The sequence below is a fragment of the Opisthocomus hoazin genome, chromosome 21, assembly GCF_030867145.1.
Source record: "Opisthocomus hoazin isolate bOpiHoa1 chromosome 21, bOpiHoa1.hap1, whole genome shotgun sequence".
NCBI classification, from domain to species: domain Eukaryota; kingdom Metazoa; phylum Chordata; class Aves; order Opisthocomiformes; family Opisthocomidae; genus Opisthocomus; species Opisthocomus hoazin.
The window spans coordinates 7,951,059-7,975,862 of NC_134434.1; the positions used below are offsets into that span (position 1 = coordinate 7,951,059).

The 24,804-nt window shown below is 67.0% G+C and overlaps 2 protein-coding genes across 6 annotated transcripts; both read left to right on the forward strand.

Annotated features, from left to right (window-relative positions):
* The first annotated feature begins 300 nt into the window (after window positions 1-300).
* Window positions 301-5,154, forward strand: TEPSIN (TEPSIN adaptor related protein complex 4 accessory protein). Its single transcript, XM_075440777.1, has 13 exons — window positions 301-371; window positions 563-635; window positions 771-862; window positions 1,571-1,664; window positions 1,848-1,915; window positions 2,056-2,134; window positions 2,456-2,527; window positions 3,001-3,207; window positions 3,287-3,461; window positions 3,736-3,849; window positions 3,935-4,013; window positions 4,106-4,240; window positions 4,358-5,154. The coding sequence occupies exons 1-13, from the start codon at window positions 330-332 to the stop codon at window positions 4,832-4,834; spliced, it is 1,707 nt and encodes a 568-aa protein (XP_075296892.1). The 5' UTR covers window positions 301-329; the 3' UTR covers window positions 4,835-5,154.
* A 1,831-nt stretch (window positions 5,155-6,985) lies between these two features.
* On the forward strand, window positions 6,986-24,032 carry CEP131 (centrosomal protein 131). Of its 5 annotated transcripts, none has more exons than XM_075441052.1 (26): window positions 6,986-7,937; window positions 9,667-9,752; window positions 10,500-10,614; window positions 11,009-11,127; window positions 11,622-11,735; window positions 11,847-11,996; window positions 12,363-12,480; window positions 13,694-13,810; window positions 14,786-14,954; window positions 15,082-15,182; window positions 15,313-15,495; window positions 15,841-16,035; window positions 16,152-16,289; window positions 17,155-17,280; window positions 17,373-17,489; window positions 18,685-18,714; window positions 19,838-19,940; window positions 20,267-20,468; window positions 20,734-20,841; window positions 21,015-21,132; window positions 21,314-21,388; window positions 21,466-21,608; window positions 21,902-22,079; window positions 22,204-22,400; window positions 23,724-23,784; window positions 23,871-24,032. In XM_075441052.1, the coding sequence occupies exons 1-26, from the start codon at window positions 7,419-7,421 to the stop codon at window positions 23,943-23,945; spliced, it is 3,657 nt and encodes a 1,218-aa protein (XP_075297167.1). In that variant the 5' UTR covers window positions 6,986-7,418; the 3' UTR covers window positions 23,946-24,032. The 5 variants fall into 5 exon arrangements, with proteins under 5 accessions (XP_075297167.1, XP_075297168.1, XP_075297169.1 ...); XM_075441053.1 differs by having other exon boundaries at window positions 15,844-16,035; XM_075441054.1 differs by lacking the exon at window positions 18,685-18,714.
* The last annotated feature ends 772 nt before the right edge of the window (window positions 24,033-24,804 follow it).

A 24,804-nucleotide genomic window follows, 5' to 3' on the forward strand; every position in this document is an offset into this window, starting at 1 on the left:
CTCGTCCCCTCATTCTTCTCTGGTTGGTCAGATCGGCCTGCAGAGAGCGTGGATTGGTCACCCGCGGCGCACACCTCCCAGCCCCTTCTGATTGGTCGTCCGTCGCCGGTAGCTCTGATTGGTGGAGGTACCGGTTGTTTACTTCCCGTCTCCCGCCCTTTTGCCACCGGCGTCAGCCTTTTGAGCTACTTCCGCTTGGAGCTCCGCCTTCCCTCGCTGATGACTGGCCGGGAGGCAGCGCCTCGCCCTCTCATTGGCGCTCAGCGCCCTCCGGAAGGCGGAGTCGCGAGGCCGCTTTCGGACCGGGCAGGACCAGCGCCGGGAGTGTCATGGCGGCGCCGCTGAGAGACCGGTTGAGTTTCCTGAGCCGGGTACGGGCCGGGGCGGGGGGAGGTGGGCGCGGGGCACTCCCGCCGCTCTGATGTCACAGCTGTGGCGTCACTGATCGCGAGAGCTGAGACGTCAGCGCAGCGCTTTCACCGGGGGCGGGGGGCTCGCGTGGGCCCTGCGCGGCAGGGCCGGGCCCGGCCCCTCTCACGCCGCCCCCCGCCTCCCCCTGCAGCTGCCGGCGCTGCTCAGGGGCACCGCGGACGACGACGTCCCCTGCCCCGGGTACCTGCTGGAGGAGATCGCCAGTATCCTGCGGGGGGGCCGGGGGGGGGTCCGGGGCTGTCCCGGGGGCGGTGGGGGAGGCCTGGGGAGGGGGGGAGGGGGAGCGGCGGCTGCCCCGGGTCCGGCTGCGGAGCGCAGGATCCCTGACCCCGGCGCAGAGATCTCCCTGGAGTCGCCCGGCAGCAGCCAGTGCCTGCTGGAGTACCTGCTGGGGCGGCTGCGGAGCGGCTCCTGCCGCGTCAAGCTGAAGGTGGCGGGGGGGGGAGGGGCTGCTGGGGGGCTCCCCGGCTGCGGGGGGGGGCGGCTGGGGGGCTCCCCGGTTGCGGAGGGGGTGGGGGGGCTGCAGAGGGGCTCCCCAGCTGCGGGGGGGGGGGTTGGGGGTCTCCCCGGCTGCGAGAGGGGGGGTGGGGGGGTCTGCGGAGGGGGAAGGGAGGGGCTGCGAGGGGGCTCCCCTTCTGCAGAGGTTGGGGGGGGGGGCGGCTTCTGGGGGGGCTCCCCGGCTGAGGGGTCGGGGGGGCTGCTGGGGGGCTCACCGGCTGCGAGGGGAGGGAGGGGGGGGGCTGCAGGAGGGCTCCCCTTCTGTAGAGGCTGGGGGGGCTGCTGGTGGGCTCCCTGGCTGCGGGGAGGTGGGTGGGGGAGGGCTGCTGGTGGGCTTCCTGGCTGGGGGGGAGGGGAGGGGTGGGGGTTTGGGGCTGTGGGGGGGAAGGGGAGCTGCTGGTGGGCTCCCCGGCTGCAGAGGAGTTGGGGGGGGCTGCGGAGGGGCTCCCCGGCTGTGGAGGAGTGGGGGGAGGGCTGCACAGGGGCTCCCCAGCTTGGGGGGAGGTGGCTGCAGATGGGATTCTGGCTGTGGAGGGGGGAGTGGGGGGCTGCTGGTGGGCTCCCCGGCTGCGGAGGGGGTAGGGGGGGTGCAGGCGCCGCAGCCGACACTTGAGGCCTTCTCCCCCCCCCCCCCCCGCAGGCACTGAAGCTGCTGCTGCACACCTGCGCGCAGGGCTCCCCGCAGTTCGTCCTGCAGCTGCAGCGGAACGCCTGCTTCGTCCGGGAGGCTGCAGGTAGCGGGGAGAGGGCGGGGGGAGCTGGGGGGGGGGAGCGGCCCTGGGGGTGCTGGGGAGCCTGGCCTGGCTGCGGGGCAGAGCCTGGGGTGCTGCTGCCGTCGGGGGCTGCTCCAGGGCCCTATCCTGCCTCGTCCCTGGGAGCCGAGCGGCCCCCAGCCCTACCAACCTCGTGCCTTGCAGTGTTCTCTGGGCCCCCAGACCCCCTCCACGGCAACAGCTTGAACCAGAAGGTCCGGGCGGCTGCGCAGGTGGGTGCCGGCCCCGTCCCCCCACCCCGTGCCGGGGTTCCCTCCCGCAGCGGGAGGGCAGCTCTGCCGCGCAGACCCCCGCCCCGGGGTCCGGCCGCACTCCCCTGGCTCCCTGCCCACGTCCCCGGCTCCCCCGGCAGGACTTGGCCAGCGTTCTCTTCTCGGATGCGCCGCTCCCCGTGCCTGCCGCGCTGCCTGCCCAGCCCCCACCTCCCACGGGTGAGTGCAGACCCCTTCGGCGGGAGCTGGGGGTGCGCGGGGGATCCGCTGGCCAGGGGGCTGCTGGGGGCAGGGGCAGGGAGCCGGGAGCCTGGCTGCTGCCCTGGCTCGGCTTGCCGAGGGCGTCCCGCAGCTCTGGCCAGAGCAGGCTGCGAGGAACCGGGTCAGAGGGAAAAAACGTGTTTGGGGGAGCGGGGAGACGCTGCCCTGCACCCCAACTCCTCTCAGCTCCCCACTGGGTGTGCACGGCCAGGGGGGACAGCAGCGGAGGGTGACCTGGAACGCCCACGCTGCCTCTGAGCTGCCTTGTGCCTCCCGCAGGCATGGGCTCCAGCCCTGGTCCCTGCGGCTCCTTGCAAGGATTCGGCTTCAGCGGTGAGAAAAGCGGCTCCGGTGAGTCCCGGCGTCCCCCTCCTCCGGCCTGGGTCCCCGGCTCAGTGCTGCCAGCGCCGGGTGCCGCAGCCCCGGGGGTCCTGCCTGGCTCTGGGCAGGCTCGCGGCGTTCGGAGGCACCTTACCCGGCGGGCGTTTCTCGGTGGGTGTTTGTGGGTGGCTCGGGGCGGAGCCGTGCTGCACCCTTTGCTCTGCGCAGCTCTCCCCTTCCCCAGGGCATCCGATGGGTGCTGGGGCTGGCTGAGGGGGGTCTCCTCCGGGTCCTTCCCTGCTGGGAGGTGTCATGGGGATGTGGGGGGCCGGTTCGTGCCCCGTCGCCTGTCCCGGTGGCTCCCAGGTTTTCCTTGCCCCCCTTCTCCAGCCAGGAGTTGCGGTGGGCAGGTCCCCACCGTCCCCCGGCAGCGTGCGGGCTGGGGGTGCCCAGGGCTGGGCTGGGCTCCCCAGGAAGCGCCTGACGCCCCGGCCTCTGCGCAGCCTCGGCGGGGGAAGCCCTGCTCAGCACCATCCAGCGAGCGGCCGAAGCGGTGGCCCAGGCCGTGCTGCCATCCCCAGAGGGGCCCCGGCCTCGCCGCGGGGAGCTCCAGGAGGATTCGTACGAGCCCGTGAGAGCCCCCTCGCCCACCCGGAGCCCGCCTGGGGCTGGGAAGCCTCCAGCAGCCGCCGCAGCGCCCGGCGCCCGAGGTGGGCACCTGTTGGGGGGGGTCTCCGTGGGGTACCGGGGCTGGTCGGGGGTTACCCCTCACCGCTGCTGTCCCCGCAGCGAGCCACCAGCCGGGGCTGGCCGGGGGCGGCTGGGAGGAGGCGGACGGCGGGCGCAGCTCCCGCGACTCCTCGCAGGGCAACGGCGACTTCAGCCGCGCCTCGGACTCCTGCAGCAAATCGGGGAGCGACAGCCAGTCCGGGGCCAGCCGGGAGCTGCCCCCCGCGGCCGAGAGGTGAGGAGGGGGCCGTGCGGGGCTCCCCGTCCCCCGGGACCTGCCGAGACGCTGCCCTCGTCCCCGGGAACGGAGCCTGCATTTTTCACACTGTTAATTCGAGTCCTCTGGCGCTGCCGGGCTGGATTCCCCCTGGCGTGTTTGGCCTCCCAGCCCGGGCAGCCCGTGGGTGGGCAGGGCGGGTGTGGGGGAGTGTGGGGGGGTCCCTGCCCGCAGGAGGGTGCTGGGGTCCCCAGGAGGGAGCAGGGCCCCACTGAATTGTCTCCCTGAGCAGGGCGGACGCTGACAGCCCGGGCGACTGTGGGCGGGAGGTGAGCCTGGTGTCGGCGCTGACCCGCGGCGCCAGGGTCTTCCTCACCAGGGAGGAAGCACAGCACTTCGTCAAGGAGTAAGTGCCCGAGGCGGGCGCTCTGTGGGTGCTGGGGGGCTGCCTTGGGGGTCCGGGACGCCGGTGACCCCCTCCCCTGGGCCAGGTGCGGGCTGCTGAACTGCGAGGTGGTGCTGGAGCTGCTCAGCCGGGCGCTGGAGGACCCCAGCGACAGCGTCCGGATGGTGAGCGCCGGCGCCGCGGGGCGAGAAGCCGAGCCGGGGCGTCGCGGCGTCGGGCGGTCACGCCGGGCTCAGCCGCGCTCCCCGGCCCGCAGAGGTCCATGTGCGCCATCTCCTCGCTGATGTGCTCCGACCTCCTCTCCCTGGACCACATCTTCGCCGTGACGCGGCAGCGTCTGCAGCAGCTCGGCCGAGGCAGCCCCGGCCCCGTCGCCAACCGAGCAACCAAGGTGACTCCTGGGGTGTCCCCGGGTCCCCTCCCTGCAGCGGGGGGCTCCCGGAGACTCCCGGAGCCGAGCCCCCGTCCCGGTGCTGCTCTCCCTCCCACCATCCCGCTCTCCTCACAGATGCTGCGACAGTTCGAGGCGCTCTGCAGAGGCCAGCGCTCCCCGGAGAGCGTGGGCACAGGCTCGGACCCCTCCGCCCTCGCCGCGGGCTCGGCTCCGTGCACCAGGGACCTGCTGACGGACATCGCACCCCCGGCAGGCGAGAGCATCCTCACCCCGCTGCCCGCGGCCGTGCCGGCCCGCGGTGAGGAGCGGGGGCTGGAAGCGGAGAGCCATGGGCAGCCCGCTGCGGCGGTGCCGGCCTGTCGCTGCGAGCTGGGGGTGGCAAGCGGGCTGGGGGGGGACACGGCCGGCACCCCTGCGCCCGGCCGCAGCCTCTCCCTCTTCGCTGGCATGGAGCTGGTGGCCTGTTCCGGCGCGGTGCTGTGCCCGGATGCCCCGGCGGCAGAGCCACGGACGCTGTCCCAGCCCCAGGATGGGCGGACGGACACGGAGGGCGCGCGGCAGCCCTCGGCCTTCGCCTTCCTCAACGTGTAGCTGCCGGGGGGCTCGCGGGGGGCTTTGCCCTCTCTCCCTGCGGGGCTGCACAGCCGAGCCCCCTGCTTCCCCGCTCACCCTGGGGAGAAGCAGCCGAGCAGCCTCACACGGGCGAGGGACAGGGGGTGTGGGGTGTGAGATCCCCGCGGGGGCCAGGGTTTGGTAAGGTTGGGTTTTCTTGTTGCCACAAGTCGCTGGTTTCCCGGGGCCAGGTGCTGGCACCCCTCGCTCGGCTGGGCTGGGAGGGGGGTGCGGGACGCTGGGGGCGGTCTGGGGACCCCAGCGCGGTCATGGGGTCCCCTGCGGGGCTTCTCCCTCCAGCCCTGGCGGCTGTGGGGCTGGGGCGGGAGCAGGTGCCGATGTCCCCGTGGGGCCGGGACCCACCAATAAACCCCACGCTTGGGTTTGGGAACATGCGAGTTCTTCTTGCGCCGTCGCTAGGCCCTGCCCCACAGATTCCCCCTGCCCCACAGCTCCTGCCCCATGGCTGGGCCTGCCCTAGACCTTACCCCTGCCCCACAGCTCCCCCCGACCCACAGCTAGGCCTGTCCAGAGCTTCCTCCTGCCCCACAGCTCCCGCTGCCCCACAGCTCGTCTTGCCCCCTGATCCCCCTGTCCCAGAGCTTCTCCCAAACCACATTTGGGCCTGTCCAGAGCTTCCCCTTGCCCCACAGATCCTCCTGCCCCACAGCTGGGCCTGTCCCAGAGCTTCCTTCTGCCCCACAGATCCCCCTGTCCCAGAGTCTCCCCTTGCCCCATAGCTGGTCATTCAATACAGCGCGGCAAGCCCCGCCCCTCTCCCGTCCCGCCTCTCACAGACCCCGCCCCTCCCATAGCTTCTCAATGACTCGCTCCTCCTTAGACCCCGCCCTAGCACCGCCCTCCCCACCAGCCCACGCCCACCACCCCGCCCTCCCCAGCCCACGCCCCCTCAGCCTTCCCCAGCGCCTCTTCTCGATCCCACCCCCTAAGGCCCCGCCCCCCTCCCTTCCGATTGGCAGCCGCTTTCCCCAATGGCGGGGGCGGGACGGGGGCGCTAGGCGGCGGCGGTAGGTTACGCGGGGGCGGCCTGAGGGGACCGGGACCGGGCTACGGGAGGGATGGAGCTGGGCAAAGACAGGGCCAGGGCCTCGGGTGAGGCCGGGGGCCGGGGCCGGGCCTACCGCCCCGGCCCCGGCCCCTGCCTCGGCCTCGCCCTCGGCGTTGTCCCTTCAGGAGGTCCGGGGTGGGGGGGTCTAGGCCTAGGCCTAGGCCTAGGCCTGTACCTGGGCCTTGGGCCTTGGCACCCGAAAGGCCTGGATGTTGCCGTCCCGCTTCCTTGTTTTCTCGGTGCGGGCCCGGCCGTTTCCATCGAGAAGCCTTTTGTTTGTCCGGGTTGGTGGAGCTGTGAGGAGCCCCGAGGTGGGGAGGTGGACGCAGGCCTGCTCCCGGGGAAAGGTGGGCTCCGGGGTGGTTTGGGTAGTGGCAGGTACCGAGGTAAAGTGGTGGGGTTTTTTGAAGAGGGCTGCAAAAATGGTCCAAGGGCTGGGAGAGCTGGGGCTGGTCAGCCTGGAGAGGAGAAGGCTGCAGGGAGGGCTCAGAGCAGCTGCCAGTGCCTGGAGGGGCTGCGAGAGAGCTGGAGAGGGGCTGTGACAAGGGCGGGGAGGGATAGGACAGGGGGTGATGGCTTCAGGCTGAAAGAGGGCAGATTTAGGTTAGATGTAAGGAGCAAATTCATCATTGTGAGGGTGGTGAGGCCCTGGCCCCGACTGCCCAGAGGAGCTGTGGCTGCCCCCTCCCTGGCCGTGTCCAAGGACGGGGCTGGGAGCAGCCTGGGCTGGTGGAAGGGGTCCCTGCCCGTGGCGGGGGGGTGGAACAGCGTGAACTTTCAGGTCGCTCCCAACCCAAACCGTTCTGCGGTGTCGTTTGCCTGGGGCAGCAGCAGCTCCTGGCTCGGTGCTGTGGTGGGAGGGGATGCAAAGGGCCAAAGCAGGGAGCACAGCGGGGCTCAGCTGTCCCTGTGCCTGCGGAGGGGGCATGGCCGCTCTCGAGCAGCTTCTGGGCAGAAACGGGGAGCGCTTGGTGGGGGAAGGATCCCTCGGGAGCTGCCCGGTTGCTCCTGCAGCGTCGCTGCCCAAGGCAGGGCGCTGGGTGAGCTCAGCCCGCGGCCATGGCAGAAGGGGCCGTTCTGGGCTAGCGTGATCCCCCCACGGTCACAGCCTGTGTGGAGCGTAGGAGCCCAGCGAGGGCAGCAGGGTTTTTCTCCTGTCTTAGTCGTCTGCTGGCCTTGAGGAGAGAGTCCTGTCTTAAGGGTGGGGGTCAGGAGGACGGGGCCAGACTCTTTCCAGTGGTGCCCAGCGACAGGACAAGGGGCAACGGGCACAAAGTGAAGCCGAGGAAGCTCCAGCTGAACCCGAGGAAGAACTTCTTCCCTCTGAGGGTGACGGAGCCCTGGCCCAGGCTGCCCAGGGAGGCTGTGGAGTCTCCTTCTCTGGAGATATTCAAGCCCCGTCTGGACGTGGTGCTGTGCAGCCTGCTGTGGGTGACCCTGCTTGGGCAGGGGGTTGGGCTGGGTGACCCACAGAGGGCCCTTCCAACCCCTGCCATGCTGGGATTCTGTGAGTCTGTGCCGGCCGTAGGGCAGCAGGATGTGGGACAGCTGGAGCGTTGGGTCAAAGCAGCGAGGGGCCGGCTGCTGGTGTCGGGCGCTGTGGGGAGTTCACCTGGAGCCTCTCCAGGCCTTGTGCTCAGGGTTGTTTGGCACGTGGAAATACAAAGGAAGGGGTTTTGTCCCGTTTGCAAACAGTTATGGCTCCGTGTGCCGGTGTTTGTAGGAGACGGCTGGGAGCAGAGCGCATCGTTTCCTTGCCGCACGAGGCTGGAAACTCTCCCCGAGCCTTCGCTTCCCCACCTGCTCTGTGCTTCCAGGGCCCCTTCTCTCTGCTTGAGCATGAGGAGCACCCGTGGCGGCAGCTCGTCCTTCCAGGGCGCCAGCGATGTGGATCTGACCCTGACCGGCCTCCCCGCACCGCTCTTGCGCCGCCCCGGCAGCGCCTCACTTGCCAAGCCCATGGCACGCTCCGTCTCGGTCAGCGCCGACGGAAAACCGAAGAGGAACGCTCTGGTGAGTGAGGCTGGGAGCCATCCCCCGTCCCTGTGTCCCTCCTGCTGCTCGGGTCAGGGAGCCGTGGGGTGCCTGGGTGCTCGTCGCTCTCCGGCTGTCGGGCGCTGGGCTGCACCGGTCCGCGGGCTGAGCCGGAGGAGCTCTGGGCGCTGCGGTGCCGCGTGCTCTCTCTGAATCCGATCGTCCTCAACGAGCGGCTGCTCGTCAGGTCTCTGCCCGACCCCGTAACGGACGCAGAAGGGCAAGCAGGAGGGCGTCAGGCTGCACCCTTTTCCCTGCCTTGCCCTTCACCTCCCTGGGCCGATTTCCTGCTGGATGCTCCCCAGTTCCTGGTGTCTCTTGCCGGGTGCCACAGCGCATTGAGGCACGTCCCGTGCCTTGCCCAGCCGCCTCCATTCGTGCCGGGGTTGGCAGGAGCTGCGGACTTGGGGTCTCACTGGGCCGGGGTCTCTGTCAGTGTTTTTTCAGCAGAGTGCATGAGCCCCAGGTACTTACCGGGCTCTGTTACGATCTGGTAGCAGAGCGTCTCTGCGCTCCTTGCTCAGCAATCCCTGCTGCCATGGCAGTCCTCCCTCGCGCTCCTTCCCAGTGCAGGTGACGAGCACGGCCCCTCCGGGCTGGGGAGCTCGTGCAAGCGAACGCGTGCCTGTGGCTCAGCATCGCGCTCGGTGTCATTGCGCTCCGCCTCGAGCAGGGCTCAGCAGCCGTGGGGGTATCGGCAGTGTCGTGTCTGGATACGCCGGCAGCTTGTGCTGCCATTCAGCGTCACCTGGACAGGCTGGAGAGCTGGGCAGAGAGAAACCTGATGAGGTTCAACCAGGGCAAGGGCAGGGTCCTGCACCTGGGGAGGAACAACCCCAGGCACCAGTACAGGCTGGGGCTGAGCTGCTGGAGAGCAGCTCTGTGGAGAGGGACTGGGAGTGCTGGGGGACAACAGGGTGACCATGAGCCAGCAGCGTGCCCTGGGTGCCAAGAAGGCCAATGGGATCCTGGGGTGCATCACAAGGAGTGTGGGCAGCAGGGCGAGGGAGGTTCTCCTCCCCCTCTGCTCTGCCCTGGTGAGGCCCCATCTGCAGTGCTGGGTCCAGTTCTGGGCTCCCCACTTCAAGAAAGATGAGGAGCTACTGGAGAGAGTCTAGCGCAGGGCTATGAGGATGAGGAGGGGACTGGAGCATCTCTCCTACGAGGAGGGGCTGAGGGAGCTGGGCTTGTTCAGCCTGGAGAAGAGAAGGCTGAGAGGGGACCTTAGAAATGCCTCTAAATATCTGCAGGGTGGGGGTCAGGAGGACGGGGCCAGACTCTTTCCAGTGGTGCCCAGCGACAGGACAAGGGGCAATGGGCACAAACTGAAGCCGAGGAAGTTCCAGCTGAAGATGAGGAAGAACTTCTTCCCTCTGAGGGTGACGGAGCCCTGGCCCGGGCTGCCCAGGGAGGCTGTGGAGTCTCCTTCTCTGGAGATATTCCAGCCCCGCCTGGACGCGGTGCTGTGCAGCCTGCTGTGGGTGACCCTGCTTGGGCAGGGGGTTGGGCTGGGTGACCCACAGAGGTCCCTTCCAACCCCGACCATGCTGGGATTCTGTGTTGGGGCTGTGTGGGTGGGCAGCACTGCCAGCCGTGCCGTTTTCGTGTGCCTGGCTCCCAGGGGAGCCTGCCGAGGCCGGGCAGCCCAGCTCTGCCTGCCCCTGTGTCTCCTTGGCATCGCTGCTGAATTTCACGCTCTCCTTCGCAGGAGGGTGCGGTGTCCCGGGCGATGAACAACCTCCGGAGGTCCAGCAGCACCACCCAGGTTAACCAGCGGGTGAACAGCGCGTGCAGGTACAGCTCCAGCGTGTGTCCGGCTGTCCCGTGGAGGGGGCTCCGGGCAGTCCCACCGCCCCTCGGGGCTCTCTGTCCTGAGAGGGAACCAGAGCCTGACAACAGAGTGCAATAAGCTCTGTCCTACGCCTCGGGGTGACAGCCTGGCCTTGGAAAGCCAAGCTCTGTTTTTTTGTTTGGTTTTTTTTTTTGAGGGGAGGCCGCTTGTTGAGGGTTTGGGGAAGCGGAGTGTTTTTCTGTGGCTGGCACGCCTCTGACACAAAAGCCCCTCGCTTTAATTCCCCGGGACAGGACCGTTCGCTTACGACAGCCCCTCGTGCACCCTCCGGACCATGGTGGGGCTGTGTTAGGAGGCAAGAAGTTCTCCTTCTGTCTCCGTGACCACCTGGGGCTGTCCCTGAGTCGTGACTCTCCACTCGCTTGTTGCCCTGCGCCCGCCCCGTTAACGTGTTCCGTCTCCACGCACCGCGCTGCCGTCTAAAGCTCTGCTGGAAAACGAACCGTTCAGAGATTTTTGTGGCTGTGTGATGGTTCTCCATCCCTCTTCTCCGCCGTGTCGCGGTGGCGGGCGGTCGGCGTGCCCCGGCTCTGCGCTGTGCCATGCTCAGAGCGCGCTTCTCACTGAAGCAGCCTGTGCAGGACGGGAACCCCCCTGTCGTTGTGTCCCTGCCGCGTGCCTGCGTGCAACATTAACCCCAGAACTCGCCTTCTCTCCTCCTCGCTGCCTTCCCTGGGTGCGCGCTGAAGCTCGGAGCAGACGGGAGAGTTCCTCGCCTTCCTGGAGAGCGGTTCCGGGGGCAGAAAGAAACTGGCGACCCCGAGCAAAACCTCCCCGGAAAGGAAAACCACGTGGAACATTTTGGTGAGGAGGGGGATGTCCTGGGGCGGGTGGGCTAAGCTGGCTCTGCTTGCTGGGGCAGCAGGGGGGTTTGGTGGGGGGTAGGAGGGGTTCCCTGGACCCACGGACAGGGTGGTGCAGCTCGTCCATGGTGGCACAGCTCGTCCCTGGTCGTTTCTCAGCCTGCAGTAAAGCTGGCACGGTTTGGCTGGCCCACATGCTCGGCTGGTTCTCTGGTCCAGGGCGTTTGGCCCGTGGCCTCCCAGCGCTGGTGGCTGCAGGCAAGGCCTGGAGGCTGCCGTGCCGTGGAACAGAGCTTTCTCGTGTGGGGAGAAGCTGGCTTGTGCAGGAAGAGGGCGGCTTTTGAGGCCGCGGGTCTGGCGCTTGCCTGCGTTTATACCGGCCGGCTCGGTGGCAGGACGATCAGCCGCGGGCGTTCCCCGGCTCCTCCGGCTCCCGCAGCGCTGAGGCACCGGCGGGCATGAGGAGGAAAGAAGCCACCATGCTCCTGGCAGCCAACTTCACTGCCAACAACAGGTAGGAAGGGCGGCACCGAACCGGAGCCGGCCTGGTGCTGGGTGGAACTACACCGAGAAGACCCCTGGGCGGAGGAGGGGGTGCCAGGGCGCGGGGTTGAGCGTGGGGCAGACGGGTGACGCTGTGCCGGGCTACGTTTGGAAGCTGCACTGGAGCTCGGTTGATGCGTGGGAAAGGCTGTTCTCGCTCTAGGAGGGGGAATGAGTAAAACTTAAACCCTTCAGGGTCAGGAGAGACCTAAAGCAAGGCTGCGTGTCGAGCAGCCTCGGCAGCAGGCGGCTGGGTCTGCTCGGGCTGGGTCTGTGCCTCTGCGTCGGGTCACAGCCGCTGCGGAGCAGCGAGTTGCCGGTGCGGCCTGGCCTGCTCCTCGCCACGGGGACGCTGCAGGCGATCGCGGCTGCGTTGGGGGTCACCACGCAGGGAGCGGTGGCGGCACGCGCGCCGTCCCCCTCGCACCCAGCGAGTCCTGGCGCCTCGTCCTCTCTCCACGAAAGGAGCAACAAGGGTGCGATGGGCAACTGCGTCACCACCATGGTGCACAACAACTACTCCACGGCCGAGAAGGGCCCCGCGCCCAAGAGCTCCAACCAGGCACCCAGCTCCCTCAAGTAAGCGTGGCGAGGTCCTGGTTTGGCAGCTGTGCTGACCCTGTGCCCGTGTGCCGATGCGGCGTGGGACGGGGCAGGATGGTGCCAAGCCAGCTTCGTCTTCTTCCTTAGTAATGCTGTCAAAGTGACCTCACATGAGGATGGCGAAAGCAGCAGCTTCGTGAAGTCACAGAAGAATTTCTCCAGCAACAACATCGTGACCTGCAACAACAACAGCAGCCTGGCCCGGAGGAAGGAGGTGACCGAGGAGGAGGCAGAGCGGTGAGGTGGAGCCGGTGCACAATAGCTGGTGGGAAGGGGCAGGAGGATGGCACGGGGCGGAGGGGTGAGCTCTGGGGCAGCTGGTGTGGGTTTGTTCCTCTGCTGTGGGCTTCCAAATTCGGGAAGGGCCCCTCTCAGCGCGCCCGCAGTGGCTGCTTTACCCTCCCTGTGGCTCCGCGCTTGGAGGTGTCCTTGTCAAAGGCACAAATTCCTAAAAGTCAGCCCAGGAAAAGGCCTCGTTGAGTTGGGGCATGCGGGGACAGACACCATCCCAGTGCCGAGGGTGAGCAGCCTGCGCTCCGCTGCAGTGGGACGGGACCGTGCCAGAGGGCCCCGGGGCCGCGCTGACCCTGCCTCTCCCCGCAGGTTCATCGAGCGGGTGAACCTGGCCGCCGTGACCATCCAGCGCTGGTACCGACGCCACTCGCAGCGGCACAGGGCGGCAGCGGCGGCTCTGGGGCGCTTGCTGGCTTCCAAACGTGAGGTCAGTCACAGAATCACGGGATCACAGAATGGTGGGGGTTGGCAGGGCCCTCTGTGGGTCACCCAGCCCAGCGCCCTGCCCAAGCAGGGTCACCCACAGCAGGCTGCACAGCACCACGGCCAGGCGGGGCTGGAATATCTCCAGAGAAGGAGACTCCACAGCCTCCCTGGGCAGCCCGGGCCAGGGCTCCGTCACCCTCAGAGGGAAGAAGTTCTTCCTCAGGTTCAGCTGGAGCTTCCTCGGCTTCAGTTTGTGCCCGTTGCCCCTTGTCCTGTCGCTGGGCACCACTGGAAAGAGTCTGGCCCCGTCCTCCTGACCCCCACCCTGCAGATATTTAGAGGCGTTTCTAAGGTCCCCTCTCAGCCTTCTCTTCTCCAGGCTGAAGAAGCCCAGCTCCCTCAGCCTCTCCTCGTAGCAGAGATGCTCCAGTCCCCTCACCATCCTCATAGTCCCAGCAGTCCTGCCCGCTGCCTCCGGCACAGGCCCTGCTGACACCCCAGCATCCCGCTCGCCTCGCCGGCGCGGGAGTTGGAGTCCCGTAGTCAGCGGACCCTCCAATCGAGACCTGGGCTGTTGGAGAGGAGGCGGCTTTGGTGTTCCATCTCGCCAGCCCCTTGCAGGCCGGAGAGCCACGGAGCGTCCCTTCCCTGCGGGGATGGGTTCGATTCCACGGGGAGTTTGGGCCGGGAGCCCCTGTCTCGGCGCTGCACGGCTGCGGTCTGCCGGCTCCCTGCAGCCGCGAGCAGGCGGACGCTTGGCGGTAGCAGCACAAATCCTGCTGGATCCTTATTGTGTCGGACACGCTGGTGGCCAGAGGAGGGATACCCTGTCTCGGCTCGTGGTAGCGAATCAGTAATGAGTTGTCTCATTAGAGGGTGACGAGTCATCTGCAGCTATTTGTGTTTCTTTGTGTTAAATTATTTATCCAAATAACGAGGAATACCATAGCTCTTGCATGTGAGAGTCTATTTTTAAGCCTTGTCTCCTTGGTGGTTTCAGACCCAGATGACTAATAATTACATTTAGTATCTAAAGAAAATAAGCTGCTGTGAAGTGGAGCTTTGTGAGGGCTCTGTACCTGCGCGGGGGGAGAACTGGGGGGGTGGAAAGCCTGGGTGTGGGGTGACCCCAGGTGCAGCGTGCCCTTTGCCCTGCTGCGGGTGGTGGGTGCTGGAGAGCTCTCGGTAACGTTTTTGACCCTTCTCCCTGGAAGGAAAGGCAGCGGCGGATGGAGGAAGGCAATATCCTGGATTTGCACGAGAGGAAGGATGAGGAACGCCGGAAGATCCGGGAGGAGAAGGCGCGCCTGGCCCGACGCGCTGCCATCCAGGTAGGGACAAGGCAAGGCCTGCGTGAGACGGGTTCCTTGGCATCTTCCCGCGAGGCAGCGAGAGGGCCTCTCCCCTGCGTCCCGCAGGGCTCTGCGGGCAGCAGAACCAGAGCCAGCCGTGGAGAGGGAGCGCTCCCTGCGGAGCCAGAGGTGCCACGGAGCGGCTTCCCGTTGTGCTCCTGCCAAGCCTTGGCAGCTCGTTCGGAGCTTGTGAAGGCAGCGCTGGTTTCCATCTGGTTCTTGGGGAAAGGGCGACCGCGTTGACACAGGGCGGCTGCGAGTGCAGCCCCTCGGAGGGGCCGAGGGTGCCCCGGGTGGGGGCCCGTCCTTGGGAGCGGGGACCCCAGGGTGGGCTGAGCTCCGCACTGTGCCCGCTGGCACAACGCACCTCTCCGGCTTCTCCCCGTCGCGCAGGGAAGGGCTGCTGCTCCTGGGGCACGGGTGAGGGGCTGGCACAGGCTGTGGGGAGCTGCATGCTGGCTTGCGGTAGAGCTGAAGATTTCTTTTTTTTAAACTCCTGATTTCTCTTTGCCCTAAATGGAACCGTATTTCGGTGCGGGGGCAGCCGGGGGAGACAGCAGTGAGCAGCTGGGGGCCAGCAAAATGCTGCAACAGTCTTGCAGACCCGTGCTTGCGACTTCCCAAAACTCAGCTAAGGCTCTGCGGCGTCGCGGCACTGCTCAGGACTTGCAGGCCCTTCGCGGAGCAGCCAAAGACGCTGCACAGGCGCCTGTGACCAGTCCTTGTTCACCCATGGAGCTGGCAAGGCCCTGGCCACCACCTCCCCTCCGCTTGGAGCAGCGCGGAGTAGAGCCGCTGCTCCTGCGCTCTCCCTTTCCCTAGAGCTGTCCTCGATGACCCCTCGGCAGCGAGCGCCTGGGTTGTTGCTGTCCCCCAGGCCCCCGCTAACCCTCGCAGCAGCGCAGGTATGGGTCAGAACGCACCCTGTGCCTGACGGCTTGTCTGTCCCTGCAGGAGCTGCACCAGAAAAGAGCCCAAAAGGCGTCGGAGTCAAAGCGCTTGGCAGAAGAAGAGCTTGTGCTGGGGAAGGAGAGCAGAAGGGTAGCAAAGAAGAAGCCTGCCAAACCTGCTGCTGCGAGGAACGTCAGTCCAGCCAGCAGCAGCACCAAAGCCAACAACGCTGGTGAGCCCCTCCTGCAGGTCTGCGATGCCGAGCGGTGTGCGGCGGGAGGGGGAAGGAGGAGGGCGGAGGGGCCGTTCTCGCTCTATAGAGCTGCTTCAAGGGCCTGAGAACAGTCTGGTTCCTGCAGAGGCCAATTTCCACGCGGTAGCTGCAGAGCCAGAAGAAAGCGGCCTCACAGAGCTCGGCTCTGTGCCCTTGCAGGACACCAGGGCAGAGGACAAGCTGCAGGTGGGTCTGGCTTTGCCTCGTGGGGCTCCTGGCACCAACTGCTCTACTGGGGCGGCTGCAGAGCCTCCGTCGACTTCGGGGGAGATCTGGCGAGCCCTTTCACTGCAAGGCGTGTTGTGCTCTCCCCTAGGATGCGAGCTCCCGAGAGGCGGGTGGCGAGGACCTGGAGACAACGGTGGCTGCCATCAGCGGGGCTCAGCCCAAGGTCACGCTCAGCGAGCTGCTGGACACGCTCAGGCTGCTGGAGGAAGAGCCGGAGGTGCTGCCCCCGCTGAAGGCCTGCAGGAAGGACGGATGTGCCTGGATGGATGGGGTAGGCGGGGGGCTGAGGCTGGTCGCGTCCATCCCCGGACGGCGACAGGAGGTTTCCCCGTGGGCTGCCCGCTCCCGGCGCTTGCTGGGCGGTGGAGGGTGGGAAACGCAGCTGGCTCCCTGCCGGGGAAGGCAGCGGAGGAGAACGGTGTGGTGGGACTTGGGCATCCAGGAGGAGCGAAACCGTGCAGGGCCGTGGCGGGAGCGGGATTAGCACAGGGGATAAGGCTGGTTACTGGGATGCAGTGGGAGGACTGGGCTCCAGTGGTGGAGGAGAAGCGCCGGCGCCTCTTCTCCCGAGCCTTCCCCTGGGTGCTCACTCACATTCACAGCTGTGTCTGCCCAGCAGGAACCCGGCTCCAATTCCCTGACCGCTGACAACTTGGAGAAGTTCGGGAAGCTGAACCACTCCCCGGGGGTCCCTGAGGACGGCGCCCTGCTCTCGGAGGCCAAGCTCCAGAGCATCATCAGTTTCCTGGACGAGATGGAGAAGTCGGAGCAGGAGAGGCCCCGGTCGGCCGCCTCGGCCACGCAGCGGGAGGCGAGTGCTGAAGCCAGAGCTGCTTTGCGTCGGCGAGACCCTGGTGGGAAGGGTCTCCTGCCTCCTTGTCCTGGTGGTCGGCACCTCCTTCTAATGGCTTTTTTTCCCTGTGGCAGGGTCTCCTCTCGGAAGAGGAGCTGGCTCACTTGGAGCAGGCCTCGGCTGTTGCCACGGAGGTCACGAGCTCCATCGTGAGGCTGAAGCTGGAAGTGGAGGAGAAGAAGCGAGCGGTCAGCCTGCTGCAGACAGCCCTGGTGTGTCAGCCAGATGTGCTCGCTCGCTGGGGAGTGGAGACCGCGAGCCCTCCGCAGATGTTTCTTGGGGCAGTCGCTTTGAAGCGCAAGATCGGGGCTCTGCAAACAGAGCTTCCCGTCTGTGTCCCCAGTGCAGCAGCCTTCCCGGAGCGCGTCCCAGTGAGCCGGAGGCTGCCTGGCATGCCGCCGTCCCAGTCTCTGTTAGCATGGGAAAGATCTGCAAGGTCCTTCCCGGTCTGGTGTGGGCTTCTCCCCGATTTCTCCTTGCTGTCCTTCCCCTCTCTCGATGTGAAAAACCTTCCTCAGACTCCCCTCCCTGGCAGTGTGGCCAGCAGGTTGAGGGAGGGGATCCTGCCCCTCTGCTCCTCTCTGGTGAGAGTTCATCTGGAGTCCTCTGTCCAGCTCTGGAGCCCTCAGCACAAGAAGGACATGGACCTGCTGGAGCAGGTCCAGAGGAGGGCCACAAAAATGATCAGAGGGCTGGAACACCTCTCCTGTGAGGAACGGCTGAGAGAGTTGGGACTGTTCAGCCTGGAGAAGAGAAGGCTTCAGGGAGACCTTAGAGCAGCCTTCCAGTACTTAAAGGGGGCTTATAAGAAAGATGGGGATGGCTGGTGCAGAAACCCTCAGCCAGGACCTGGGCTGAGCTCTCTTTTCCCTGTCCCATGGGGGTGTGGGTGTTCTTGCTGGCAGCGGGGCAGGAGGGGAGTCCCTGTGAGCACCAGGGACTTTGGTTTAGCTCCGTTGCTCCCTGTTCTGGCCCGACAGTGCCTCCCAGGCTTGGAAGGGATCTCCTGTACGCGTGCTGGGGCTGGTGTAACTTCTCCCTCTAACGTCGTGGCTGTTTTTGCCCTGCATCTGAAAGGCTCAGCAGCGGGAACTGACTGTCCGGCACATCAAACAGACCGAGAAGGAGCTGGGCCACCAGCTCAGGCTGCAGAGGGAGCAGTATGAGGCAGCTATCCAGAGGCATCTGGCCTTCATCGACCAGGTAATCTCCCGTCCCAGCTCAGGCCAGTGCTGCCGAAGCCAGACGCGGTGGTGGCTCTGCCCTGCCTGATGCCTGTCCTTCACCCTGCCCAGCTCATCGGTGAGAAGAAGGTGCTGAGCGAGAAGTGCGAGGCTGTGGTAGCTGAGCTGAAACAGGTGGACCAGAAGTACGGGAAGAAGATCACCCAGATGCAGGAGCAGCACGAGCTGGTGAGGGGATAGGGAAGGTGGGGGGGCAGGGAGAGGGGACGGGCCGCGGCCAAGGGGCTCTGCTCGGAAGGACCCTTCCCCTGTGTCCTGCTGTGGACGGAGCTCTCCCCCAGCTCCCAGGCACTAGGGAGCTCGCTTCGGCAGAGCCGAAAGCAGGCGCTGGCACAAACCCGATGCCGTGGAGGGATTTGGATTTGTACCTGTGGCCGTCTCCTCCTCAGCTGGGTGACTCCCAGCCCCCTGCGCAGGAGTAGGGATGCACTCGGAGCTGAGCGGGGTTAAGCTTATAAAAGCTGGTGGGGTGCATCAATGATAGCACCTGGGTGGGTTTCGCCGAGTTCTTGCCTTGGCCAGCACCCAAACGCACAGAGGGGGGTTCCCCGGCGTCTGCGCAGTGGGGTCCATGCCTTGGGGCCCCTCTCTGGGGTGTGCTGCCTGCTCGTGGGAGCGTGCAGGGAGCTCCCTCTCCGGCAAACGGAGATGGCTCCGGCTCTGCTCGTCCTGTGCCGGGCCTGGCAGCCCTGCCGTGGGGCTCGTCCTGGCTCTGCTGCCCCACTCGCCCTTGGTCTTGCAGCCGAGCTCACACCCCGGGCTTGGAGCGGGGCAGGCGTTGCTCCACGCTGAGCCTGTGCAGATGGACGCCCTCACACAACCAAAGCGAAGGCTCGCTTGGCTCGCTCTGCCTTACTGTTGAAGCCTGAATTTTGAGCACAGGCAGGAGGAAGCAGCCAGCGCGGTGTTGCTGTGCTCGGTGCCTGGAGGAGCTGCTTCCCGCGGAGGGACGGGGCTGGTTTGGTGCTGCAGCTGTGCGGGGCAGAGGAGGTGCCTCTGCTACCTCTCGCTCCCTGCTTGCAGCCCCGCAGCTGTGGTGGCACCGGCCCGGGAGCCCGTCTCTGCTCTCTGGCCGCTCCGTTGCCCTGCTCCCGGTGAGCCGGGCTCCGACAATGTGGCATGCTCCCCGGCGGGGCTGGCTCTGCCCCCGTCCCAGCGCTGCCATCACCGTCGGTGCTGCCCAGTTTGTAGCTGCCCAGTGTGGCTGTGCCTCCCATGGGAGCCCTGCCTCCCTGTCTCGCTGCCTGTGGCTCTCGCGTGCATGTGGCTGTCCGGTCTTGCCTCTCTCCCTTCCCGTCTCCCCTCTCCCCCGTGACTCTGCGATTCCCCTTCGCTCTCCATCCCCTCCTTTCTTTCTCCCCAGGTCTGGCGCACTTTGGGCCCCTTTTGCGAGGTAAATCTGGTCTTTGCTCTTTTTTTTTTTGTGCCTTGCCCTTCTGCTCTCGTGCCCTGCCCTGCTCCGGCTCTGCAGGCGCCTGCGGGCAGCAGGGCTGGGGTGGGAACTCCCCACTCAGCGCCCGGGGCAGCCCCGTGCGGGAGCGCCTTCGCCCCATCTCCCCGTGCTCAGCTGCTGCCTTCGGGCTCTCCCTCTCTTCCCGTGCCGATTTTCCTGCCCTCTTTTTTTTCCCTAAGAGCGAGTCCCGGGCTGTTCTCCCTGCTATTCCCCGCTCCCCTCTGCACAGCAGCCATTGGATGTCCTGCCGCAGGCTCGTCCTCTGGAGCTGTGACGTGTCCCACGCCCTGTCCCCTGCACGCAGACGTCGGCTGCCCGTGCCCAAACGGAGCCGTTTCTGGCCAGGCTGGGCCTTCCGCCAGCCGGTGCCTTTCTCACCAGAAACCCCAGCACAGAAGTGCGTGGTTGAGTGCTTCGACCGGTTTTTGCCGACGGGAGTGCTGGGAACGCGCGCCGGGGCGGCAGGGCCTGGGTGTTTCTCCAGCCCTTTTGCTGGAGGGGAGGGCCGAGGAGGTAAACACGGTCGGAGGAGGAAGCAGGAGCAGCGGCTGTGCCTGGGCTGGGCAGCGTTCGAGTCTCTGACGAGCGTTTGGGTGCTGCAGGAGCTTGGTCTGTGGTGTTGGGAGGCATGCCCGTCTGTCTGTCCTCCTGCCGGAGGGTCTTCCCCACCAGGGAGAGAGGGAAGGTGGAGAAGGAAGCGTCTTCACCCCACATCTGCTGACAGGCGGGCTGCCCTGCATGCAAGGACCCTCGTTAGCCCCGGATTCCCCTCCGCTCTCTGCGGGTGCTCTCCTGTCTCGGCCAGCGAGCGCTTCCCAAGGGCTTTGCTCTTTCCCCCGAGCTCGGGGTCTGCGGGGCAGCAGCAGCCCCAGCCCGTGAGAGAGAGGAGGGGGCACTGGGAGAGCGTACGGCTGGGGGGGTGCGCCTGGCCGGGGCTGTGCGAGTCGTCCGTGCGCAGCTCGGGCCGTCTGCTCGTGCCTGCAACGTCCTGCTCAGCAGCCGGGCTCCCAGGGGTTTTCTCCCGTAGCTTGTCTCTGGAGCTTTCCCGTTTGTTTCCGAACAGGAGATTAAGAAACTGAAGGAACTGATGAGCGCAACTGAGAAAATCCGGCGGGAGAAGTGGATTGATGAGAAAACCAAGAAGATCAAGGAAATCACCGTGAAAGGTACGGGTACGCTCCCTCAACGGTGGCTGCCGTCGGGCTGGTGCTGGGGCCACATCCGTGCGGGTGCTGGAGTGGGGCTGTGCCGGCAGAAGCTGCTGGCAGCTCGGGGAAGGGCTGCTTGGCGCGGGCAGGCTCTGCTCCCTGCGTCTGGCAGAGCCGGGTGCTGGGGAGCAAGAAAGCCCGCGCGTGCTCGCCCGCCTTCTCTTACCACCCCTCTTTGCTGAGCTGCGGTGTTGGCAGCCTCCTCGCGAGCTGGCCAAGGGCACCGGCACTGGGGTCCCGACGGCCCCGAGGCCGGGCAGTAACGGTCCTTCCCACTGCCCCAGGGCTGGAGCCGGAGATCCAGAAGCTCATCGCCAAGCACAGGCAGGACATCCAGAAGCTGAAGATGCTGCACGAGGCCGAGCTGCTGCGGTCGGACGAGCGGGCTGCCCAGCGCTACGGCCGGCAGGCAGAGGAGCTGCGGGGGCTGCTGGAGCGGGAGAAGGAGGAGCAGAGCCAGCGGGAGAGGGAGCTGGCCCGGCAGCGGTGCGTCCTCTCATTGCGGGGCTTGGCCGTGGTGTGGGGCTCACACTCCGGCACCCACGTGCGGCTGCGTTGCTGGTATTTCCAGCGGTCAGTACCCACGGGGAGCAGCCCCTTTTCTCCCCATCAGCTCTGGGGGGGGAGAAGCCGGTGAACCAGGGGCATCCTCCAGCATCCAGCCCCCTGCAGAAGGGATGGGATGGGTTGGGATGGAGAGGCAGACGAGTGCCCAACGCCGGGCACGTCCCTGAGGCCGCCGTGCCTGCAGGTGCGAGCAGCAGCTGGAGCAGGAGGAGCAGGCGCTGGAGCAGCAGCGGCGCCGGCTCTACGCCGAGGTGGCCGAGGAGAAGGAGCGGCTCAGCCAGCAAGCGGCCAGGTGAGAGGGCCAGCAGCAGGCCCTGCGCCGCGGCGAGGGCTGGAGCGGTGGGGCCGGTTTCCCTCGGCGAGGGACGGTGGGATGAGGGCTGGTGGTCGAGGGGAGCAGCCCGCGGAGGGGCAGCGAGGCTGAGCCGGCGCGGACGTCGGGAGCTGCGCTCTGTGTGCGGGCAGGCAGAGAGCGGAGGCGGAGGAGCTGCGGCAGCAGCTGGAGGCGAGCAGCTCGGCCGTCGCCAGGGCACTGAAGGAGGAGTACACCAAGGAGAAGGAGCAGCAGGAGAGGCGGCATCAGGTCTGGTTTTCCCCTCGCCTCTGGGCACTGGATTGGGGTGCGAGCAGGCCAGTCCCCAGCGCGTGGCTGCGGTGACTGTGCTGGCACTGCTGAGCCCCGTACCCATGCCGGCACGGTTCCCAGCCGGCGTGGGATGCTGCAGCCGCCACGGCTGAGCTGTTGCCTCCTTGTCTCTCCACAGACAGAAATGAAGGTGCTGAAGGACCGGCTGGAGATCGAGAAACAGGCCTGGGAGGCGAACTACGTGAAGAAGGAGGTAACGGCGAGGGCTGCTCTTCTCCAGAGGTGCCACCCAAGAGGGACCGAGGCAGCGTTTGCCATCTCTGTCCCCAGGAAGCCTGGCTGCTCTCCCGGGAGCGGGAGCTGCGGGAGGAGGTGAGGAAGGAGAGGGACAAAGAGATCGAGCTGGTGATCCAGCGCCTGGAGGCCGACATGTCCTCTGCCAAGGAGGAGTGCGAGAGGGCAGCGGAGAACAGGTAGGGAGGAGGGAGCCTGCGAATCCCTGCTTCCCCGGGGCTGGTCCCCTTCCCCTGAGCGCTGCGTGTCCCTCCAGCGAGCGCCAGACGCTGCCGCGGTGGGTGCCAGCAGCGTTGGTGCAGCTGATGGGGACGAAGCTCACCTCTCGCTTGAGGAACCAGCCCCGGATCTCCCGTGGGGCAGATCCACCCCTCGCTGCTGTGTCGGGGTCCCTCCCGCAGCGCGAGGGTGCCTGGGGACGGTCCCTGCAGCGCCGGGCTGAGCCAGGCTGCCCGTCCTTGCCTCCCGTTAGGATCAAGAGGATCCGGGACAAGTATGAGGTGGAGCTGCAGGAGCTGGAGCGATCTGAGCGGAAGCTGCAGGAGCGCTGCAACGAGCTGAAGGGGCGGCTGGCGGAGCTGGAAGGGGAGAGCGCGCGTCTGCAGGGCCTGCTGAAGCACAAGGAGCAGGAGGTGGAGGAGATCCGGAAGGTGGGTGAGGAGCAGAGCTTGGGCCTTTGGCTCTTCTCCCTGCTCCGTGCCCTGCCTGGCTCTGTCCCCTGGCATCGCCCTGTGCCCATCGGCGCCTCGGTGTTCCCTCTCTGCCCCGCTGCAGGGGAGGGACCAGCTGGCCCAGGAGCGGAGCAGCCTGGCAGAAGCCATCCGGCAGGAGGTTGCGGACAGGCTGGTGGGGACGGAGGAGGAGAACAAGCAGCTGAAGGCAGAGATGGCGGAGATGAGAGCCCGGCAGCGCCTGGAGCTGGACAGGGTGGTGCGGGAGAAGGACCAGGAGCTGGAGGAGGTTCACAGGAGGTGAGGCTGCCTGGACTTCGGGCTGGGCTCCCAGCGGGGGCCGTGGGCACGGAGCTGGCCCGGGGTGCGTCGCAGGAGCGTGTCTGCAGGGCTGCGTCCTCAGGCACGGCTTCCAGGCCCGTGGGGGCAAAATGGGCAGCAGAATTAGAATCGTAGAATTGAATTAGAGTCATAGAATTGACTTGGAATCGCATAATGACCTGAGCTGGCTGCCCACTCAGCCGTCGTGGCTTCTGCTCCGTGTCCCGCTGTCCTCAGGCTGCTCCCTTGCGTGCCCCGAGGGCGGGCGAGCGTCGGGTGGGCAGCTGCAGCAGCGTGGCTGCTGCTGCCAGGGGAGGCCGGGGCTGCGCGGCTCCGGCTGCGGCTGCTCCCTGGCAGGACCCGTGCGAGCGGGCCCGGCTCACGGCCGGCTCCTGGGGCTCTGTGCCCTGGGGAGCGCGCGGTGCCCGTGGCTGCAGCTGCGGCACCTTGCTCTGCGGATTTGCCGTTCCAGAGGGACTGGGCAACCGCTTCCCCGCTCTGAGCTTAGGGAGGGAGCAGCCTGCGGCAGGGTCAGGGCTGCTGCGCAGCTGCCAAGGTCGGGGGCAGCTGTGGCACCCCCAAAACGCGCCGGGGCCCCAGGCTGGCAGCTGCAGGGCTGCAGGGCTATGCTGGGGGGCTTGGCTCCGTCCTGCGCTCAATGGGGCGATGGGGCCGGGACCCGGCTCGGTGTCAGGCAGCAGCAGCACCAGGTTTTCTCTCCCCTCGAGCCTGCCTGCGTTTGGCAAACGGAAGGAGAGTCGGAAGGGGACGTGCATCGTCCCCTGCAGGAGCTCTTTCTGCGTGGGGCAGAGCCGCCCCTCGTGTCGGCGTCTGCGCGGAGCGGCTCGCCCCCGGCTGGAATGGGGGGCTGCTGTACGAGCACACGGAGCTCACCGGCTGCTCCCCATCCTGCCAAGCGATTCCCAGGGTCGTACCTCGAGTAGGAGATAACGAGGATCCCCCTTCCGCCTCCGTCCCTTGCGTACAGCCGGGCAAGGGCGGAAACGCAGGAGGTCTGGTGCTCCGAGAGCCACGAGGCAGCTGCCGTGGGCTTGAGAAATGGGAAGAAACTTCACATCTCCTCCCTGTGGTCCTGTTAATTAATTAAAGTCCTGTGAAGCTAATGTCCCCGTCTTCCCCTCGCTGACTCGGTCTGCACTGCGTAACGCTCACCGAGGGCTGCGTGACGGCACCCCGAGCCCGGAGCTGCTGCTCCCTGGCTTCCCGCAGCGTGCTGGGAGCGGGGAGAGGGGCCGCGCTCCCCCGGTGCTGCCGTCAGCCCCGCTGTGTCCCTCTGCTCAGGGTGAAGATGGCAGTGGCGAGGAAGGAGGAGAGCGTGAGCAGCCTTCGGAAGCAGTACGCAGTGAGTGAGGGGGTGGGCAGCCCCCGGCCGGGGGGCTGCGCGGGTCCCCGGGCGCAGCCAGCTCTCCCTCGCGTGCTTTCTTGCAGGCGGCCGTGCAGAGAGCCGAGCGCCTGGAAGCCCTCCTGGAGCAGCAGCGCAAGCAGCTGCTGGCCCCCCAGTGAGCAGGGCGGGGGGGCTCGGGGGGGAGCAGGCACCCGGGGGCTCGCCCTCCCCTCCCCTGCACCCACAGTTTTCTCAGACCGGTCCCGGTGCCACGGCTGTCAGCCCGGCCGGGCCCCCCAGCAGCCTTCAGGCGTTGGGGGGTTGTGTTTGAACAATAAATCTGTGCTGCTTTGTACCGCCGTTCTGCGTGTGACCCCGGGGGAAAGGGGGGGCTTCTGCCCCGCTGCCGTCGCCCCCTGTTGATTTCGGTTGGTGTGGGGCGAGGGGACAGCTGCCCCTCACCACCCTGCGTCCATGTGTCCCCTGGCCCTTGCCATGGTGGGACGCGTGGTGCTGAGGTGGGAGCAGCGGGAGGGTGTGAGGCCAGGACCCTGATTCTGGGAACAGGCTGAGCCCCCCGAAAGTTGGGCAGAGAGGAACCTGATGAGGTTCAGCAAGGGCGAGGGCAGGGTCCTGCACCTGGGGAGGAACAACCCCAGGCACCAGTACAGGCTGGGGCTGAGCTGCTGGAGAGCAGCTCTGCAGAGAGGGACTGGGAGTGCTGGGGGATGACAGGGTGACCATGAGCCAGCAGCGTGCCCTGGGTGCCAAGAAGGCCAATGGGATCCTGGGGTGCATCAAGAGGAGTGTGAGCAGCAGGGCAAGGGAGGTTCTCCTCCCCCTCTGCTCTGCCCTGGTGAGGCCCCATCTGCAGTGCTGTGTCCAGTGCTGGGCTCCCCACTTCAAGAAAGATGAGGAGCTACTGGAGAGAGTCCAGCGCAGGGCTACGAGGATGAGGAGGGGACTGGAGCATCTCTCCTACGAGGAGAGGCTGAGGGAGCTGGGCTTGTTCAGCCTGGAGAAGAGAAGGCTGAGAGG

Bases quoted from the DNA above. Each gene is read 5' to 3' on its own strand.
- TEPSIN (XM_075440777.1), top strand. From the start codon at position 330: ATGGCGGCGCCGCTGAGAGACCGGTTGAGTTTCCTGAGCCGG. The intron at 1,665-1,847 runs GTAGCGGGGAGA...CGTGCCTTGCAG, and splicing joins CTTCGTCCGGGAGGCTGCAG to TGTTCTCTGGGCCCCCAGAC. The intron at 1,916-2,055 runs GTGGGTGCCGGC...CTCCCCCGGCAG, and splicing joins AGGTCCGGGCGGCTGCGCAG to GACTTGGCCAGCGTTCTCTT.
- CEP131 (XM_075441052.1), top strand. From the start codon at position 7,419: ATGCTGGGATTCTGTGAGTCTGTGCCGGCCGTAGGGCAGCAGGATGTG. The intron at 9,753-10,499 runs GTACAGCTCCAG...TGCGCGCTGAAG, and splicing joins CGGGTGAACAGCGCGTGCAG to CTCGGAGCAGACGGGAGAGT. The intron at 22,401-23,723 runs GTGAGGCTGCCT...CCCTCTGCTCAG, and splicing joins CTGGAGGAGGTTCACAGGAG to GGTGAAGATGGCAGTGGCGA.